Consider the following 14,156-nt stretch of genomic DNA (forward strand, 5'->3'; position numbering starts at 1 on the left):
AGAAAAGCTGTTTAATTCTTTTTCTTTTTCTTTTTCTTTTTTAATCCAAGGATATTTTTTCCATTGCTTTTCAGAGAGCATGGAAGAGAGGGAGAGAGAGACATGGGTGTGAGAGAGACGTGTCGACTGGTTGCCACCCGCACCTGCCCGGACTGGCAGGGGATCGAGCCTGCAACTGAAGTACGTGCCCTTCACTGGGAACTGAACCTGGGGCGCTGGGTCCTCAGGCCAATGCTCTGACCACTGAGCAAACCCGCCAGGGCTGCTTCTCTCTTTTAAGTATTTCAGGCTCGATCGCCCTGCTGTTTCCAGCTCACGCCATCCCTGAGGCTACGAGCTTTAGCAGCCCTGGTTCTTATTCCGAGAAGGAAGCTTGGGCGCCTCTTAACAAACAAGGCAGATATCGTTTTGCTTAATTAATCGCCATTATTTCCCTTGCACCACCTTGCTGAATTCTTCACGAGTCCTTCGTTGTTCCTGGCTTCCTTGCGTCTCTCCTTGGCCGGGCATCCACCTCGATGACACAGTCAGGGCTGACACTGACGGGCCCACAGCAGTCCAGTCACGCCCGCCGGGCCTGTGTGTCTGCAGGCACGCTGTCCGGCCGCTACCCCACGGGGCCGTTTGAACGCATACTGAAGTTGCAGAAAATGAAAACTTCAGCCCCTCAACCACATGGCCCACATTTCAATGGCTCCGCGGCCACCTGGTGGACCCCCCGTGGGCACGGCCATCTTCACCGAACGGTCTGCTGAGCAGCGCGGCTCTAGACCAAATGGAAACAATGGCGAGGAGGTGGAGAGCCCCCCGCACGGCAGGCCGGCGCCCTCCACCGCGGGCCCACCCTCCCTCGCCAGAGCCCCAGAGCCCCACAGACTCTTCCTCTGGTCGGCTGAGGAAGCACTGCCCACAGGCAGGACTCTGGGAATTGTACCTTCTCCTCTAACGGAATTAGAGATTTCCGAGCCCTTGGCGGTGCTCCCCTCGGGTGGAGTCCCGAGAGTGATGGGTCCCCTGCGTCACCGCGCCAGGCCCTGTTCGAACCTTTCTTGTCTCTGTCCTGCCCAGCGCAGAAGGGGCGGCCAGTGTCCGGGCTCCCACGTGTGGTTTATAGGCATGATCCTCGGGCTGTCTCCATCCCTCGAGGGCTCCCGGTTCTCACAGTGTTTGCAGGGCTCTCGGGTTACAAAGCAGGAGCACGTTCCAGTCCAGGCCATCGGTGGGGAGGCCCGGTTGGGTCTCACACAGCGTGTGCGGGTCCCTCCGCTCGAGCCGCTCGCCGGGGAAAGCGGGGTGCGGGGATCCTCGTTGCACGTTGCGTCTTTTCTCAGTGCCTGCTGCCGTTCTCCCCCCTTGGTAATCTAGTTGCTAATTATCGACGGGCAGCAGCTGCGAGTGGATCCTGCGACCGTGATGGACGGCGTGCAGAAGTTTCTGGGCGTCTCCCGTCATTATAACTACTCCGAAGCGTTAACGTAAGTTTGTGTTCTGATGAGTTCGTTGAGGTGTCAGCAGAGAACTGGGTTTAAAGAAGCCGTCGTTTGGTGACGCAAATGTCGCGTCAGCTGCTCCGCACACACCGAGCCTCATTCAGACTGACACCAGCCCCTTGGGGAGCGACATTTCAACGGGGGGCAAGGCAGCGCCCAGATGCCCCGCTGATTCCTGTGAGAGGTCCCTCTGGGGGTGCCCGACCCTCGAAAGGGCTGCTTATGCTGGGGGTGCCGAGCCTATTCGCAGACAGCACTGGGCCTTCCTGCAGGTCTGCCCAGGTGACTCCCCAGCGTTGGTGCGCTGGCTCCTCTCTCCTTTCCGCAGGTTCAGGCCGCAGGGGTGGCCCCCAAGGCCAGGCGCGGGCAGAGGGAGGCAGGAGGCGCGGGCAGAGGGAGGCGGGAGACGCGGGCAGAGGGAGGAGGGAGACGCGGGCAGAGGGAGGAGGGAGACGCGGGCAGAGGGAGGCGGGAGGCGCGGGCAGAGGGAGGAGGGAGACGCGGGCAGAGGGAGGAGGGGGGCCCGGGCAGAGGGAGGCGGGAGGCGCGGGCAGAGGGAGGAGGGGGGCCCGGGCAGAGGGAGGCGGGAGGCGCGGGCAGAGGGAGGAGGGAGACGCGGGCAGAGGGAGGAGGGAGACGCGGGCAGAGGGAGGCGGGAGGCGCGGGCAGAGGGAGGAGGGAGACGCGGGCAGAGGGAGGAGGGGGGCCCGGGCAGAGGGAGGCGGGAGGCGCGGGCAGAGGGAGGAGGGGGGCCCGGGCAGAGGGAGGCGGGAGGCGCGGGCAGAGGGAGGCGGGAGGCGCGGGCAGAGGGAGGAGGGGGGCCCGGGCAGAGGGAGGCGGGAGGCGCGGGCAGAGGGAGGAGGGGGGGCCCGGGCAGAGGGAGGCGGGAGGCGCGGGCAGAGGGAGGCGGGAGGCGCGGGCAGAGGGAGGAGGGGGGCCCGGGCAGAGGGAGGCGGGGGGCGCGGGCGGAGGGAGGCGCGCTGCTGCTACCCGGAGGCAGACGTGTCTCCCTGTGTGACCTCCCCCTGGAGGTCTGACTTGTCCCCTCTCCTTCAGAAGCCTCAGCCCTGTTTGGTTTTCTCTCCCTGGTTCCCTCTGATTTCCTTAAGACTCCACCTAGGCAGGGGCCGGGGTGCGGTGAGCCAGGCACCGGCACTGAAGGAGATGCATCCCCGAGGGGCTGTGCAGGTGCGGGAGGGTGTCCTTTTAAACGTGTGCCCCCTGCTGACCGCAGCCCTGACTCGGGGCCTCACCGGGCGTGTCAGATAAGTCCTGCGTCTCACTGTGTCCATGAACAGCGAGCGGTTGGCCGTCACACTGATGAGGGCCGTGTTTGTTCCTATGTCACTGGCCTGGAGCAACTTGCAGATACTGAGCTGGATGGGCCATGACCCAACTCTCACAGCAATATCTATATATTTAATTGTAGAGCCATGGACTGCACCTTAAAGAAACTGGAAAGGGCTGTATTGTGGAATTCTTCCGTTGTGTTTATCAATATAAAACTCAGTCTACAGATTGGCTGATGCTCTCTCTCCGTGGTGCCCTTATTTTGTAGCATTTAGGCAGGATCCATCCCCCTTTCTGCAGCCCCTAGTGAAACATCAGCAGGAAAACACCCAGAGCTGCTTACGTCTGGCAGGAATCACGTGCGGGGACACGTGGGAGAGGGACGTTCGGTTCCGCTGACCGGGGAGCAGGTGGAGCTCGAGTCCCGAGCTTCCTTCCTGAGAGGCGGCTCCTGTGCTGGCGCGATTAGCCTGCCGGCCCGTGAGGTCTACCCCACGGCACTGCGGGAGCTGAGGCCTCGGGTCAAGTGCGCCCGCGGACGCCAGCCAGAGGCACCTGACTCCCAGCTTGACTGTGACGAGAGCCGAGTGGCTTCAGTTTGCATTTAGAAACTCAAGCCCGCTCTCCGCTTCATATCTTCCTAAGTACCTCCCAGAAGAGAAAGCTTTTCTTCTCTACAGTTTTCTGTTTCCAAGTTGGCCTATCTTGGGTTTGTGCATTGTGTTTCCAAGAGCAGTGGAGTGTCCGACAGACACGCTCCCTTTTCTATGGAAGGTCCCCCACCTGCACGCCCGGTGTTTCTTTGTCCCTCGGCACCCAGCTTGGCTGTGAGCCTGGCCCTGTCCTCCTCGTGGGGAGAGAGGCGTGGGGAGGGGAGGGGAGTAATACCCACGCCGTGTGCCGGGGGCGCAGAACCCGGCTCCCTCTGCGCCTGGGGTGCGTCTGGCGAGGCTTACCCGCCACACGACGCCCTAGCCTGGCAGCTCAGGGAGACCAGCAGCAGATTAGGGACGTGTGGCCTCCGGAGGCGCAGCCTCTGGTCAGGGGCTGCCCGCTCGCCGCCCGCCGCCGTAGAGGTGATGTGCCGCGCCACGCAGCTTCTCGTTCGTTGTCTCATCGGTCATCGGCGGGCCTGAGGCACCTTGTAAAGAGCAGCAGGGCACCTGCTGTGGAATATTTGGAATTTCATGTCACTGCTGTCGGCCTAAACGGGTCTGAGTGCCCCTTCGCTGTGCCCCCTGCTGTGGGTCACTAGTGGCAGCAGGTGCACTGAGCAGCTCTCCGGTGCCTCGGGCATGTGGGGGCGATGGGGGTACAAATGCATGCTCTCCGGAGTGGCACCTATCACTTCATGTTTTTCCTGCTACTGATAGAGAAGCCTGTCTCTTTGGTACTTAAAAAAAATCATCTAAAGCCCTCTAAGAATGCAGTGAACTGCAGACAGGTAGGAATCCTCCACCAACCACAGGACGCCAGCTCTGGGCACACAGGAGAACACGTGAGCGAGGCCACGTCTGCCCAGAGGCTGACCACACGGCCTGTGTGGAAGAGGGGTCCAGTCTCAGAGATCGATGAGCTGACGGCCTTTAACGTGGAACCTCCAACTTCAAACTGTTTTCAAGAAGTGGCACTAAGTTTCCATTGTCAAGAATATGATTGGATCCCTTTCCGCAGTCACTACGGAAGGTGGTGAAGACTCGCGGGGTTGCTGGGGCACCGGGCAGTGGGTGATGTCTTAAAACAACTTACACCATCGTCATGGACTCAGATGACACATCAAATGTGTAAAAAAATACGATTTTCTTAATGAGTGCGGTTGTGATTTGAAATAAGCAGGATAAGCTTTAAACAGCATAAATGGCAACTTTTTCAGTTAAGTAAGTTAACACTTTACAATTCTTGTTCAAATAACCTTCATCCCTAGATTATAAACAGGACGGATGTACCGGCGTTATTTTGGTCTTCACAGTTTGTGTGACCGAGTGGTTTAAAGCTGACTGATATTTGAGAGAAATCAGGGAAAATGACGGTTAGCATGGAATTATGCTAATTTATATTAGCTAAAATGAAAATATAAACTTTAGATCTTCCCGTGAACACATCCATTCACGGTTCTACCAGCCCCCAGTGGCTCGGCAGGAGGGGCAGAAACACCAGTTAGAGAAATGCCTGAGCCTCTCGCCTTTATTTCTCTGCCAGCCAACATGTTTGTTAGCATGAGTGCACCAGACTGGACTGCATGGATTTTTAATACTAACTGACTGAAACCATCAATAAGTGGGCAATAAGGGATTGAAGGCCAGAGTTAAATAGAGGTTGCACTTGTTTTGTTGCGAGGATGGGGCTTCGCTGAGAAGGAGCTGAAGCAGCTTTGGCATCAGAGGACTTGTGCCCTGCCTGACCGGCTGCCCGGCGGCCAAGTCGGGGCAGCCCAGGAGCTCTCCCCGAGCGCTCCAGACGAGCGGGTGGAACGGCGCTGACTTAACCCTTCCTGGCAGGGGTGGCACCGAGGCAGCCGAGGCCTCCGCTTCGCCAGGCCACCTGGGGAAGAGCCTCGAATGCCAAGAGGTGACAGAGAAGAAAGTCATCTGCTCCCATTTCAGACGGTGCCTTTCCCTCAAAAGTGGCTGTGACATTTCAGAATCGGAAAACACTCCCGTGTCATAAGCATTTTGCATTATTGCTTCATAACAACCCCGTGTGATGGGCCCCGCTCGCTCCATTTCTCAGGGAAGAAACGGCACAGAGAAGCCAAACGCAGGAGGCAGGACTGACCCTGCACAGCCGCACCGCCGGCCCGTTAAGCTCTTCCAGCGGCGCCAGGTGTTCAGGCCTGAGGTGCCAGCACTGTGCATCTCGCTGGTGAGCAGGACGCCAGCAGGAAGCGCCTCCTTTAGACACTGGAGCCTTCAAGGGGGCTCCTTAAGTTGTCCTCAGCTCGGCTGTAGAAAGACGCCCTCTCCACACTGTCGCTGTGCGTCGTAGACGTGCAGTCACACTGCTTTGCAGAGGAGCCACACTCACTGACACACACAGTGGCTGTCACTCATAGGCAGTCCCGAAGGTTGGCAAGAAAGTGGAGACGCTGGACCCTCCTCTTGCTGACCTGAGGCGTGGCACGTGGCCGCTCTGGAGAAGCAGTTTTACCGATTTTTAAAAATTGAACAGACATTCGTGGACACTCCAGTGCCCCCTAGGAACCCATCCCAAGAGATATGAACCGTCCACGGACGTGTCCACAGCGGAATTCGTCACAACAGCCCCAGACTGGAACCCACCCACGTGTCCTTCACCTGGTAGAGGGACTAACAGAATCTGGCGGACCCTCCCCAGCGCAGAAAGAAAAGAAAGGGAGAGCCCGGGAAGGACGGAGTCGGGAGGAGAGGGGGCGGCCACCTGCGGAGGGGCCGTGGCACTGACTGCCGTGGGCCCTGAGGGACTGGGGGCGATCAGGACTGACTGCTGTGGGCCCTGAGGGACGGGGGCATCAGGACTGACTGCTGTGGGCCCTGAGGGACGGGGGGGGGCGATCAGGACTGACTTCCATGGGCCCTGAGGGACGGGGACATCAGCAATGACTGCCGTGGGCCCTGAGGGACAGGGGGGGATCAGGACTGACTGCCGTGGGCCCCGAGGGATGGGGGACATCAGGACTGACTGCCGTGGGCCCTGAGGCACGGGGGACATCAGCACTGACTGCTGTGGGCCCTGAGGCACGGGGGCATCAGGACTGACTGCCGTGGGCCCTGAGGCACGGGGGCATCAGGACTGACTGCCGTGGGCCCTGAGGGATGGGGGGGGAGGGGGGATCAGGACTGACTGCCATGGGCCCTGAGGGATGGGGGGGAGGGGGGATCAGGACTGACTGCCGTGGGCCCTGAGGGATGGGGGCGGGGATCAGGACTGACTGCCGTGGGCCCCGAGGGATGGGGGACATCAGCACTGACTGCCGTGGGCCCCGAGGGATGGGGGGTGGGGAATGCTCCACACCTGGACTGTGGTGGTTGCACAGTGTGGTGGTTGAATTTCCTACAAATCACTGAATTGCACACTTAGAAGGGTGAGTGTTATGATGGGAAAACTATACCTGAAAAAGCTGTAAAAAATTAGATGTGACAAACAGTTGCTTCTCTTTTGTTTCTATTCAACCATCATTTGGCGAACACTCACAGGGCCACATACTATGCTAAGTGCCATAAAATGGGGAGAAGCCTTCACTCCAGGTCACCAAGGGGTTATAATGAAAGCGCAGATGACAGAGAGGTAAAGGAAATATTTTAGTGAACTAAAATGTAAATTCAATGTGTGCTATTATTGTGATTATAAAATTATTGCATGAAAATCTAAATTTATAGGCGCTGTTGCTTTCCTACAGAGCTGGTAGCAAAGTAAGAAAATAGCTGGAAGAGAGTTCGGTGGATTCTTGCTGGAGAACCCTAAAATTAGTTACCCCGTGTCGCGCCACAGCCCTTCTCTCCCATGACCCCGCGACTGTACGGCCCAAGGACTGGCAGTCCAGAGGTGTGGGTGAAGCCTGGCTTGTCCTTTTAAACCCCGGAAAGGGAAAGAATGGGCTTGAAATTGATGAAAGCTTTTCCTTCCAGTTGCAGGAGGTAGGCTTATTAATTTCTATTAATAGGAGGCCTTCTGCTGACAACTTTTCTGCTAGGGATCTGGCCAACCCGCAGATGTGACAGATGGACTGAGACTCTGCCAGGAGACTTGCAGCAGAGCGATGGAGTCAAAACCAGGCCAGTTTCCCTGGTTGCAGATTAACACTGAGCAATAATATTCATCTGTGGGGTCATGACGTCTTATGCGTTGCCTGAAAAATACATTTTTTTGGGTTCTTTTCTAGGTTTGATTCTCATAAAGGATTCTGGTGCCAGTTACTGGAAGAAGGTAAAACAAAATGCCTTGGAAAGAGCAAAGGAAGGAAATACCCCCCAATGGACCCTGATGTAAGTTGAGAACTTAAAATGCAAACTCAGTTAGCAAAATCCTAAATGATAATACATCTAGTTTCTTAGAAAGGTGGTTAAAGTCCAAATTCAGCCTTCCTAAAAATTAAAAGCGACGTTTGGATTTTAGCACAGCCAGGCTGCCTGTTTTGATATTTCCAGTAACGTCTCACCTGTCGGGCAGGAATATAGAAAAGCTGCAGGACTTTCCATTTTGAGTCAGAACAAAGAAGGCAGCATCTCATTCCAAAAGGAAATGTTAGCACGAGAAAATGTTAACAAAACCAAGGAACATATCAAGCGGAAACTGAAAATAGGACCAAAAGATTTCCCTCTTTCTCACTGGGCCTCTCCGAAGTAGTGTGTGGCTGCCTGACAGTAACCACCAGTGTGCTAAGCTTTGCACTGTGACGGGGTCGCTGAAACCTTTGCCAGGTTTGAAAATGGTGCCCACAAGCCGGTAAACTGAGGCAGCTGAGCTGGTCCTCAGTCTCAGGAGGCTTGTGCCAAACTCCAGGGGATGGGTAGAAGAAACGGAGCCCAGCGCGCTCCAGGCTGCAGTGTTGGGATGTGGGACCATCAGCAGCCAGCTGGCAGCAGGGCTCAGTCACAAGGGGAATAATTTGCGTGAGCTGCTCAGGGAGAATGGGAGGGGACCGTCGGAAATTCAGACTGTCCCCCAAGAGCCAGCTCCTCCCTGGACTCCAGGTCTGGCTGGAGCAGAGGTCACAAAACGATCGGGCTCCCAGATGGGTGACATAACTTGTGTCCGCCTTTGTCTGGCCTGAGCGTGCCAGCCAGGCTGACAGGCTGGAACAGAGCAGATCAGGCAGACGAGACAGACAGACACACAGCCATACAAAGGGCAGGTCCTCCCTCATCCCAGGAAGGCAGCTCCCATGCTCAGTCTAGTGCCAGAGACCACGATTCCCACAGAACCCCCATGTCACATGAAATTATTACACAGGAAGAGACTTTCCCTATGCCACTTAAAAGTAAGAGCACAGGGAATGAATAAAGCTTTACGAAGGACAAACTCAACTAACAATCTCAGGGCGATATAACGCGGGAGGTACAGGCACAGAGGCAGTGCCGCCCCTCACATTCCCGACCACCCCACGGAAACCCCACCGAAGGCCACACCACGGCCTTTCCCGTTTCTGACAGTTTCATTAGGAAAATGTTCTTCTTCACTGAAGTCAGGACAGCTTCCAAGGCATGCTCTTCCTTCCCTGGCTCAAGTAGGACCAACAGGCCGGGTCACAGTTACCTGATGGCCGGAGCATTTGTAAGGCTCCCCACACACGGTTTCTGAGGTCAGGATTTTTAAGTGCCTTAAGAGTCCTCCAAAGGACTCAAAATATAAATGGAAATCAATGATGACCGAGGCGTATTTAACAGTACAGATCTGCCAGGCTCTTTCTCCAAGACGGGATGGTGTTCACAGAGCAGACTAGTAAATTGTCCGTTGTTAAGTTATATATCTAGGAACTCGGTCTAGTTATTCTAACATTTAATTCTGCACACGCAAATCAGCCACGCATTTACTCCAAAAGCTCCTCCCCCAGTGAAAGAGCGTGTGTGCGTAGGGTGTGTGTTTTGAGGAACAGAGTCCCTGGGTTTATTTTGTGATAAATAAACAGCGCAGGTGCCAATCCAGGAATGGAGATGTGTGCGCAGGCTTGAACCCGTCAGGGTTTGTGGCGTTTGCTGTGATGAACTGTAAACAGACTGCGCTTTCCCCCCTCCGCCCCCCAGAGCAGAGCCTTCCTGTCCAGCTACTACCGAGACCACAACGTGGAGCTCTCCAAGCTGCTGCACAAACTCGGGCAGCCCCTGCCGGCCTGGCTGCGGCAAGAGCTGCAGAAGGCGAGGTAGGGCCCGGACACTTGGCCTCCACGCACCTTCCCAAAGCTTCCGGAAGCTACCAAAAGGCTGTTTAAAAATATACCTCTGCAAGAAGGTAGAGCCAAGCTGCCTCCATGTGCCGGCGTGCAGACAGTCAGAAAGACAAAGAGCCTGTCCCCGGCCGCGGGGCCGCGGCCTTCCTCCGGAGCCGGGCTCCCTGGGGCCGCTGTGCGCTCCGTGGAGGTCAGCGGCAACCAGCAGGCGTATAAACCCAAACGCAGAACTGCTCCATTCCCCACAAACAGTTACCCTTTTATACATCAGCTAAGATTGTCCCTGTAGGTTTTTAGACGGTTTGCCTGTACGATGTTTTCTTACTCTTTGATTCTAGAAAGTGTCCTACGAAACAACAAGCAAAATAAATGTCACAATGCAGCATAAAATGCCAAAGGCCTGACACCCATGAAAAACACTTGCTGAAACACAAACCCACCAAAGTATTTAGAAAGAGCTGTAAGTTACAGTTTGTGTGTGATCAGAGTGGAAAAATTAGGAATGAGCTTCATCTGTATCCAAAAAAGTAACTGCTATGAGGAAAAAAGTGGTTTTCCAAACAGTGTCTAGTGCGTTTATATAAAAACTGCTTACTCCTCTGTCCTAACGCAATGCTCACGCTGCCGCAAAGCCATCGGTGGTGACCAGAAACACACCGAGTGCTCCAAAGCAGCAGAGAATAATGGAGCGTGCACTGAGTCCTCTAAAGCGAGGGGCTGTCGGGGTCTGGAGGCAGATCGCTGACAGCCATGTCCCCTGCTGTGAGCTGCAATCACCAGCTCTCCACTCTCCTCCCGGGTCCTGCAGACACCAGCACAGAATGGGAGAGGTGGGTTCTCTCCAGACACAGACTGACATTTAAAGGGGAATAACTTTTTTTTAAAATGTTCCTCAAAACAAAACCTATTCAATGAAAACTAGATGATATGTTAAGTTATTGACACTTAAAATTATAGAAAAACTACATTTTTAGATTGTTCAAAATGAAATTGTATAATGTAGAGATTTATAACAAAAGCAAATTAATATAGGATTGCTATCTGATATTTGCAATGATACTTTTCATACAAGGCAGAAAAGTTGAGCAGGGCAGAGTCCCATTTCTGTAGAATATTTCCTACATCACTCCCATGGGAGACAATAGAACACCCTACATTTATGGGTCATCTACTAAATTAGATGAAGTACAAAGATGAACCAGGCACAGTTCTTAAAATATATTTACACTTAAATTTCAAATGACTGTATAAATAGCAAAGTATTCAAGAAAGGAAAGAATGCCATATGTATTTCCTGTGTTTAGATTTACTTAATTTTTAAATGTACGCTACACATAAAAAAAAGTAAGTAGTAAATAAATTCCCTGCCATGGTTGCAAAAGCCTTTATAAAATGTTATCAAAAGTATGATTAGGAAAAAAAAGATATTCAAGGAAAACCTATGGACCAAATATTTGCATTGTTATGTGTGAAACTGTATCAACTATTCACTAATTAGATAGCAAATTTTAAGATCCTTCCACTTGCTATCAATTTTTAAATTTACATTGTAATTACTAGTTAAATGTTTCTTAAAGTTGTATGTGCCCAAATGATACACATGTTTTTAAACAAAAAAGCTGTTAGCAGAAAGAATTGGTGCAAGAATTGGTTTTTAAGACCCCTGGCTGCAAAGTCAAAGTCATTTGGAGGAACGTGGTAAACTCGGCCTTCAGGCTCCTGCCGCCTTTCTCCAGCAGCACCCACGGGGCTGGCGCGCTGGGAGGACGCACACAGCCCGGCTCAGAAACTGGCCGAGGGTCAGACACAGCCAGAGGCGGCCCGGCAGCTACGGACAGTGCCGTGTTTTCAGGCTGACATGTCTACCGATAAAAGGAAAAAGGAGATCACAGAGCTGATACACTTATGTCTCAAGGACAAGATGGGCATTTAAACTCTGAACTGCTCATGGCATGATTTCGTCCAGGTAAACTGAGTCAACTGAACAGCTCACCCTTTGAGGTAAACGTTAAACACATTCCTGTTTAATGAAAGAAGAGAAAAGAACAGGCCCTACCAAGATGTGCTCATGGGCAGCACGGGGCCATGCTGCCTAGAGCAGGGAGGCGTCCCGGGGACTCCGGCCCTCGGCATACCCGGGGACATCGGGGCTCCAGCGGACAGACGACCCTGCGCCCTACCCCCAGCTGGCCGTGGGTGCGACACAGCCCAGAGCAGCGGCTGAGCGGCGTGATGAAAGCAGCTTTGCGCGGAGCTCCTCCGGCTCTGCTGCGGCGCGGCCCTGCCGGGGGGGGGGGGGGGGGGGGGGGGGGGGGGGTATTTGGGCGCCTGCAGCCACCCTGTCCCGGCGTTCACATTGAATGAAAACTCCTGGGAACGTTTTTCTCTCTGAGTTGTTTAAAATTAAAAACACGCCTGGATATAATTCTGGTGGCAGCATGGACCCGCACATGGACAATAAACTGCGGTGAGAAAACGGGGAGTCGGGCCTGGAGGTTTCAGGGCCCAGGTGGGCACCGGCCGCGCCCGCGGGCACCGGGCGGGAGGCGGCTGGAGCGCGGAGCCCGCTGATGCAGCGCGGACGGACGGACGGACGGGGGCGGGAAGCTTCAAGGAAGAAGAGGGACGTTTGCTTTTAATCACATAACCTTTCACAATTCCTTCCACTCGATGCTTTTCAGTTCTAATAGACGTGAGCAGTTCCTCTGGGGACCCTCCATGAGAGAGGCGAGCCCCGCGGGGTCTCCCCGCAGATCGGGGGACAGGGGGCGCCCGGCCCGAGCCGCCTGCTCCCACCGGGCTCCTTCCTCCAGAGCCCCGAGCGCTCACTTGTCTTTTATTAAAAACCTAGCGAACGGCCCTGCGGGGGGGGGGGGGGGGGGAAGGGGGGGGGACGGACTCTCCTGCGCTGCCCACAAGCGGTCTCTCCTCTATTCCAGCCCCTCCCCTGTCCGGCGTCGGACGCTCTCAGGTCCACACCCCCCCCCCCCCGTGCGCCGTGGCTCTGGGCACGCGTGCCTGGCACAGAGCGCCCCCATCTGGAACAGTGCCCCCTCCCGTTTCTATGTACATACGCCACCTAGTATCCCGCTCAACGGGTGACTGCCCGTCAGTGCCCCGGCTTCTAGTGACAGCATCTCCTACTTCGCAGATACCAGCCCTGCGCCGGAGACACGTTCTGGCCAAAGCTCCTAACGAGGAGGCGCGGGCTCCGCGTTCCGTCCCAGGGGGTCTCACTGCGGAGGGCGCTCAGCTCGCTCCTGTCAGAGTGCGGCGCCCGGCTCCACCTGCAGCGTTCCCGCTGCCTTCTCCCAGCCCCCACGCGCGCATCCCCACGCACCCCCCACGCACGCACACCCCACACACGCACCACACCCCAAGCACCCACGCACGCACCACCCCCACGCATGCACTCACCACGCACCCCCACGCATGCACCACACCCCACGCGTGCACACCCCACAGACACACCACCCCCTCTGCACGCACCCCCGCACGCACAACCCACGCATGCACCATGCACCCCCCATGCACGCACCCACCCCACGCACACACCCCACTTACGCACCACACCCCACGCATGCACACACCCCACGCACGCACTCACACACACCCATCTGCAAACAGCCGCAGTCCTGGAAGGGCAGAGGGTGCTGGTGCGGGATAGGCCATCGGCGCGTCGGCAGGACGCGGGTGCCTCCCGGCTCCCTGGAGCTGAGCGCGAGCAGCCGCCGGGCGTCTGGGCGCTGCCGGGTGGCGCGGGCTCTGCGGTGAGCGCCCCCTGCGGCCCAGGGGGCTGAGAGCCGTCGGGCCACCGCCCGCGCAGCGCCCGAGGGCTCTTGCGGTCGCTGTCCTACGTGCGTGTAAGGCGCGCTCTGTGGGGCCGGCAGTCTTGGCAGGCGTGCCCATCAGTGTGTGGCAGTTCACCGGCCCCCGGCGCCTTCCCATTGCAGCCACGGTAATCTCCGCGGCTGACCACGGCTCAGTCCATTCCCGGCCGCTGCGGGTAGGAAGATGGACACGTCGCTGCGCCGCTGCAAATCTGAAGATGGACACGTCGCTGCGGCCGAGCCGGCCGTGCCCTCGCCGCCGCCCGCAGAGCCCCTCGGAGCAGAGGACTCCGAGCGCGCAGGAGGCGGGCAGAAGGACGTTCACGCGCCGGGTCCGTCAGACTCTTCACTGGCTCGGCGACCCGGTGGAGGACGCCCGGCCAGCGCCAGACGGTAAGCGCCCGCAGCGCAGCGCCTCCAGGACCCTGCGACCCCGCTGGGCACCAGGCGGAAACCCGACGGGGCCGGAGGGGATGGGCGCCGCCCCAGCGCCCAGGACCCTGGCGCGTCCCGTAAACCGTCTCCAGCCAGTGGCTCCTCGGCGGTGCGAGAATCGGCGGTGCGGGAATCGGCTGCGTGCGGGAATCGGCTGGTGCGGGAATGGGCTGCGTGCGGGAATCGGCTGCGTGCGGGAAGTGCCTTCTGTCTACATCCCGATGCCAAGAGGTGCTGTTTCCAATCGAT

The 14,156-nt window shown here is 56.6% G+C and overlaps 1 protein-coding gene across 1 annotated transcript in view; it reads left to right on the forward strand.

Annotated features, from left to right (window-relative positions):
• LOC107527842 (N-deacetylase and N-sulfotransferase 3) overlaps window positions 1-10,087 on the forward strand; it is a 68,803-nt gene extending 58,716 nt beyond the window's left edge. Inside the window, exons 11-13 of the mRNA XM_016200706.2 lie at window positions 1,366-1,475; window positions 7,639-7,741; window positions 9,500-10,087. Coding sequence (XP_016056192.2) covers window positions 1,366-1,475; window positions 7,639-7,741; window positions 9,500-9,619 — 333 coding nt within the window. The 3' untranslated portion in view covers window positions 9,620-10,087. The remainder of the gene's footprint in view (window positions 1-1,365; window positions 1,476-7,638; window positions 7,742-9,499) is intronic.
• Window positions 10,088-14,156: the final 4,069 nt, after the last annotated feature.

Source organism: Miniopterus natalensis, chromosome 4, assembly GCF_054644295.1.
Source record: "Miniopterus natalensis isolate mMinNat1 chromosome 4, mMinNat1.hap1, whole genome shotgun sequence".
Taxonomy (NCBI): Eukaryota; Metazoa; Chordata; class Mammalia; order Chiroptera; family Miniopteridae; genus Miniopterus; species Miniopterus natalensis.